Source organism: Calliphora vicina, chromosome 5 (assembly GCF_958450345.1).
Source record: "Calliphora vicina chromosome 5, idCalVici1.1, whole genome shotgun sequence".
In the NCBI taxonomy this organism is placed as follows: Eukaryota; Metazoa; Arthropoda; class Insecta; order Diptera; family Calliphoridae; genus Calliphora; species Calliphora vicina.
Genome location: NC_088784.1, coordinates 95,522,386 through 95,529,325, shown reverse-complemented (window position 1 = coordinate 95,529,325; position 6,940 = coordinate 95,522,386). Strand labels below are relative to the sequence as shown.

Sequence of the window (6,940 nt, the reverse complement as noted above, 5' to 3'; positions counted from 1 at the left end):
ACTGTTTGATACCAAAATTGGACCATAGGTAGATTTTTCTTATATTTTCAACAAATTTAAGAAAAAATTAATCCTTTGTCGACCATTAACCCATCAGGAGAAAAATAAGTAAATTCATTGCTTTTGATTAGAAAAAATTTATTTCATATTAGTTTTCAATCAAATTAGTTGAATCAGTAATTCATTTTGTAAACACATTTGATTCAAAATATTAATCAGATAAAACTTCGCACAGTGGAAAAAAAAGAGGGAAATAAATCTGTAATTTCTAAATCCTAAGTCCTTAGTTAGATTTGAATGGTAGGACACCTCGGGTATGTTCAATTTTTAAAACGATCCTATTTTTTCGTCTGTGTTTTCGATCATCTGCTTTGAATGTATTAATACCTTGTGTACTGTGGATCACATTGGTAACCTAAGATACAAATCTGAAAGCATATATCACCATTAAGCCACATAGTGTTTTCATTTCGAAAATTATCTTCCTTTCTTCTGCATTTTTGACATTTTACTTTTAAGTAATTGTAGACAAAATGGCGGACTTTTTCATCCAATAATTTCTTATAGCCCTTAGGAATAACAGGAGCACTAATTTTCTTCACAATATATTTAATAATAGCATCATACTTTGTGTCTTTTGGGCGTTCTTTTAACCAAATTTCAAAAAGTTAATTTTTCTATAGCACAGTAACCTAGAAAAAATGAAATTACTAAGTGAAATGAATTCACAACATTTCAATATATTTATTTCTTTTTATTTCAAGTTTTGACAAACGTTAACATTTTTTTAAAAGCTTCTATAAAGTTAAAGATTTGTAATCAAAAGAAATTACTTTAAGGTTATGTTTAAAAATTGTAATTTTTAATATAAAGGGAAATAGTTTCCAAATATTTTGGAAAGAAAAATTAAGTACTTAGACGTCTCGTTATTTTTCCATTTTAAACATTATTTAAATTATTCACACACTTTCCACAATTAACGGTTAAAAGTTACAATATAATATTGATACTATTCACAACTTTGACTTTGAAGGCAGTATTTTGTATTTTACAAAAACCAATTGCGAATTTGATTGTATTGGAGTTTTAGTAACAGTTGACAACAAAAAACAATGAATAATAACAACTTCGAAATTTGAATTTCGCACGGAAAAAATGATACTTTGAGCTTCGAATTAGTTAATTAATTTAATTTTAGCTTAATTCACTTAAATATTAATTCGGATTTAAAAACTTGTTTGTCAGCCATTCATTACATAATTCCATTCCCAACATCTAATTCTTTAGCTTCATTCAAAGGTTGTTATTTTAATAGAATTCATTCATCGTTGAATTAATGCATAATGGAATTAATTCGTAACAGATTTCATTCAACCTTTAAATGATTAAATTTTTCTTAATTCAAATCTAATACAAATTGTATTAAAATATATTTTCTTCATTAAGTTCATTTAGCTTTTAATAATTTACAAAATTGAATTGAAATAAATTTACTTAAGCCCTTTTTGTAATAGATTTGAAATGAAGAAAAATTTAATCATTCAATAAATTTTTAAAGCTCGTATTTTGTAATGGATTTGAATTAAAGCAATTTTTAATGATTCAATAAGGAATTAATTTAAAATACAAAGTAATTAAGCCTATAAATGAATTCATAAAGAATTATTTAACGGAATGGATAAAAGATAACAATTAAATTGATTTTGAAAATAGAATTAAGAATAAATTCTTTCGAACCTTTGCACGACAGTGAAATCTCTAGGTTTGTGACCTAGTGGTTACAATTTCTATCGTCAGATTTCAATCCCATTGTAGAGTCACTAAAAGGACCAAAACATTTTTGTAAAAATAAGTTTCCATTGTTTTGTCAATTCCATTATAATGAACACTTTTTACTTTGTTTTCTATTTTCAGAATTTAATTAATTAATATGTTCGTATTATAGCCTACACCACCATAGTAGGGAGCCTAAAGGTTCAAATCGTTGTTCCTATACGGCCTATTGACATCGCCAAGACTGCAGATAACACGATTACCGAACTTCGTGCGCAAAACATCGATTGTTTGATGAGCTGTGTGACATGGTGGGCAGTCGTGCTGAAACCAAAGATTTTCCATGTTCATATCTTTAAGTCCGTAATCATGGCTATGTATCGTTCGCTGAAATGGCGTACGATGTTCTTGGATAATGTTGTACACTTTCGACACAGCAGCCACATTATCGTCGGAAGCGTTCGCCTACGGGGACCATGAGTGTTGTCCAATAGCCAGACAGTCTATCGAACCTTTTTGAAAAACTTGCGTACAGCACATTCGGCCAAAACTCCTTTTCAACAAACGCATAGTTTGGGCAACTCAGTACTCACTTTGTAAATAAGTTTGTAATATTTCCCCCAACGTTGTTCTGATAGTCTCGTTATCTTTATATAGTAAGACCCTAACTTGTGTTTTTTCAGATTTAACCTAAAATCTCGACTTAAAAAACCCCGAGTTAGGGCCTTTCTATATTAAGGTAACTACTTAAATATTTGGAAAAGTTACCACAGAAGGCACTTTATCAGACCGAAATTTTGGATAATTTTCAAAATGTACGTAAACAAACCAGAACGTTCATTCATTCTCTAAATTGAATCATAGTAACCCCCACCCTATTCTGTTAACTGGATGCGAGTAACACTTTTGTTTATGAAACGAATTTATCAGCCCAATTATGAATAAAAATTCCGCGGGAGTTGCCCATTAAAGAATGAGCTTTTCACTTTAAATACATTATCAACTCCCAATTAAATAATTTTTTGCTAAGACAAATCAAAGAGTTTATTAAATAAACATACTTATATTCATTCCGTAATAAACAACTTTGTAAATCATTTTCATATTGATGTTTTTTGATACTAAATAAATATTTACCCACATCTTTTTATCTTTCCAAAATAATCAACATCCTCAATTTCATATTTTTTTGTTTGTTTTTATTAATTTATATATTTATAATTCATTAAATACATAAACTAGTACACGTAGTTTTATTCATTTTCTTTTATTACAATAGAGTTTGTAAATTAAAACATAAGCAGTGAAATAATAATAAAGCTTTCGTAAAAACTGTATTTTGTTTTTATGTTTTTCTTTAAAAAAAATATATATTCCCGTATTAACTAAAGAAGTGCCCCCCATAGATGGTAGTGTATGATGTAGTAAAACTTAACGTCTATCGGCCGTACCATTGCCTCTCTTGCCCGAATACAAATGTTTGGGCATTTTGGTACCAATAAAACGATCAGCTTCACCCTTAAGACACAAACGTCCCACCTTCTTAGCAATGTCTTTCTTGGCCATATTATGGGCCTTCTTCTTCATGGCGGTATTCTTAAGACCCATAGTATTACGTGCTGGTTTACGTTTCAATGGCTGGCCAGTCTTCTTAACAACAGCCGAGGATTCTTTGTCCAAAAGAGGTTTCTTGAGTTCTTGCTTGGAACCCACAGCTATTTGGCCACGTCTTAAATCAACCACAGATTTGTTAAAGTTGGCACTGGTAGAGCCAGACATATCGACACCAAGATTTTCCATAGTTTCCACCAATTTGTTAACAGAACGATCGCGTACCTTGGGTTGTTTGTGTCTGGGTATGATGGGTTTGTTTTTGCGGGGCTGTAGACGTTTCTCATCGCGCAACATGAAACGTTTCTCACGGATCTTCTTGGCCATTTCACGGATTTCCTTAAGAGTTTCATCCATAGACATATCAGGCAAATCATAAACACCACCTTCCTCACGTATACCTTCGGCTCTTTCGAGTTCTTCCAATTTATCAAAGATATCGGGATCAATGTAGTCGGCAATGTTATGGCCTTGCCAGAATTCAGGTATAACATCGTAACGTTCTTCTTCGGCGATATCGGCATAATTCTTTTTCAAGTCCAAAGTATATTCATCACCCAATTCCTCTTCGATATCCTTCTCCAATTTGCGTTTACGCTCAGCCTTGGCAGCATTCTTTTCGAGTCTAGCCAAAGCCTGCTCGGGAATGCAGGGACCTCTAACCTTATCATCTCTGGGTGCTGGCATAGCCACATGCAAACGATTTAGAATATTGTCTACCTTCTTGGTGCGCATCTTTTGATCTACTCTGTAGGAGAGTAAACGTTCGCATGCTTCATTTTTCACCTCCATTACACCGGACTCTTGAACGGTGGACATTAACATAACGGGCACTGCTTTGTCTTCCTGTAATTTCTCAATAAGTTGTCTCTTTTCAACGGGCAAATCTTCCACACTTAGGATGTCAATTTTGTTGATGGCCAATATCAAAGGTTTGTTAGTGAACAGAGGCTTGATACTTTCGAACAATTTGATTTGATCTTCCAAGGAATGACCACACTGTTCTGAGATGTCCATGAAGTACAGAACACAGGCACGTAAATGAGCCAAGGCTGTAATAGCCTGCATTTCAATGACATTACGTTCTTCCAAGGGATGATCCAAGATACCGGGAGTGTCAATGACCTAAAAGATACAATGAAAATAATTATAAACTGTGTTTTTTGTTTTCTGTGTAATGTTAGAAATTAATTTGTAGAGAAATTTATTTATTTCTAGCAGCTATAAAATGAAATTTAAGTAGAGTTTAAGGGAATATTGGTTTGCAGTTTTGGATAAGCCAAAAATTTGGTTTAATATAGAAACTTTTATGAAGAAAACACTAAGATTATGGATATTGAATTTATTTTCTTCTTTTTAGAACATTTATTTCGAATTTGAATACGAATTTTCGAAAATATTTTTAAAAGCTAATATTCTGATACTGTATTGAAAATACTCTCAAAATTCATGAAATTTTTGATATTTTTTTCAAAAATTTTATGTTCGAAAATGGAAAATATAAGAAAATGGCCTCAAATAAAACTAAATGTATTATTTTAAGAATCCTCATGATTTACAGATTATTTTAACAGCTTTAAAAAAATTTCGAACATAAACTCGAAATTTCGAACTTAATTTCGAAAATTAAAATTTAAGAATTTTGACGTTTATGACAACAAATTTCTATTACACCGAAAATAACGAACATTTTTGGCAAAATATAAATCCATCTCAAAGATTTTAAGACTGGGAACCTTTTGAGAAACTATTATCACAAATGAATGAATACATTCATAATATTTATACATTTTTAATAACAAACACATTATCAATAAATATAAATATCAAACCTTATCAAAACCATGAGAATTTTTGCATTTTTGTTTAATCTCTAAATGGTGATTAATTTTTACTCTTTGTTGTGGAAAGTTGTCATAACTTAAGCAATTTTTTAAGAATTGAAAGCAAATGAAAAAAGGAAGTATAGTCGATCAAGTCTGCTTATTTATATACAGAATTTGTTAGTGTTCTATAAATTAACTTTTGGCCTAACAATCAAAACATTTCCTGCAATTCATTGCCAATGTGTTGCTCTATTTGCTAGAAATGTATGCACTAAATCACAACGATAAACTTACCTGCCATCTCAAATATTTATAATCTGTATGACCGACATACAATGATTTGGTGGTGAAGGCATAAGGCTGGACCTCAACATCTGCTCTGGTGATTTTATTGATAAACGAAGATTTGCCAACATTGGGGAAACCGCAAATAATGATGGTACGTGAATAGGGATCAATAGTGGGCAAACGCGATAAATGCTGACGAACTTGTTCCAAATAAGTCAAATTTGAAGCTTGTCTCTTCATAATAGTGGCCATACGACCCAAAGCGGCCTTTTTCAATTGTTTGCAACGATACAAAGAATCACCATATTTCAGCAAACGAACATAATCCTTGGCGACACTAAAAAAAAAAAAACATTAAACATTTTTCTAAAGCAATAACAACTTTTCACAACTTACTTGTCGATTAAATGACGCGCAGTATTCAATTGACCCAAAGCCAATTTGTAATGATCTTTGTCGTATAACACATTCATTAAATCGGCATAGAAGGGATGCACATCATCCAATTTAGGGAAATCCTGAATAATCTGAGACAGACGATCGTGGAAATTCTGTTGGGTGAATTTTACCTTACGTGTGTAAAAGGCACGAATACGGGAGATTTTGTAGCCTTTGTGCACAACTGTGGGGGTTTTACGCTGGGTCTTCGACAGCATAATATCGATAAAGTCCTGGAAAGCATTATGATGAAATTGTGATTATTTGTAAACAAAGTTATTGAGGTTATGTTTTCCATCCCCAGAGGGTGCTCCTTTGGGGTTTTTAATATAAATAAAACTTACCTTTGCTGGCGGAACCACCATAATTTTTTTAAAATTGTACAAACTCATTTTGTATGATTTTTTCCTTTATTTTTTACACGTGTAATTATTTTAAAAAAATAAAAGAAAAATAAACGGGTATATTAAATGCGCACAACAACCACGAGGCGACGCAAAACCCAAAAAGAGACGTGCTACCAGATGTTTTAAATCAGCTACAAAACATATGTCAACAAAGTTGACAACATCAACAACGTGGCAATGTTGTGATAAAAAAGTGATGCCAAATCAGAGTTTAATATGCAGCATTGCCAGTTGGAAATGTTAAGATGGCATTACTGCGCTGTTATTAACAGCAATTGTGTGTGAAAAACTGTTGAAAGTATGAATAATAAAATTAAGCTAAAATAATTTTTTACGAAAAACTACAATTTTGTTAAAGGTGAGTGAATTTTGAATAAAATAAGTAACATAAATATACCAACAAACATATCGGTAACTTAAAATGTTACATATTAATTTATAGTTAATATTAATTATACAAAATATACCAAATTTATAATTGCGTTCTGTTAACTCTTCGATATGTGAGTCTTTTCTATTTGTTGATGATGTTTTTTGTTGTTCAGAAGTTGTTTGGACTATAAGGATGTACAAGTATCCAACATAAACTTTTGCTTA

At 31.5% G+C, this 6,940-nt stretch overlaps 1 protein-coding gene across 1 annotated transcript; it reads right to left on the bottom strand.

Moving 5' to 3' along the window:
• Window positions 1-2,950: 2,950 nt before the first annotated feature.
• Window positions 2,951-6,451, bottom strand: Non1 (nucleolar GTP-binding protein 1). Its single transcript, XM_065514426.1, has 4 exons — window positions 6,281-6,451; window positions 5,895-6,169; window positions 5,505-5,835; window positions 2,951-4,509 (listed from the first exon to the last, which is right to left on the bottom strand). Exons 1-4 carry the CDS (start codon window positions 6,326-6,328, stop codon window positions 3,205-3,207), a joined length of 1,959 nt encoding a protein of 652 aa, XP_065370498.1. The 5' UTR covers window positions 6,329-6,451; the 3' UTR covers window positions 2,951-3,204.
• Window positions 6,452-6,940: the final 489 nt, after the last annotated feature.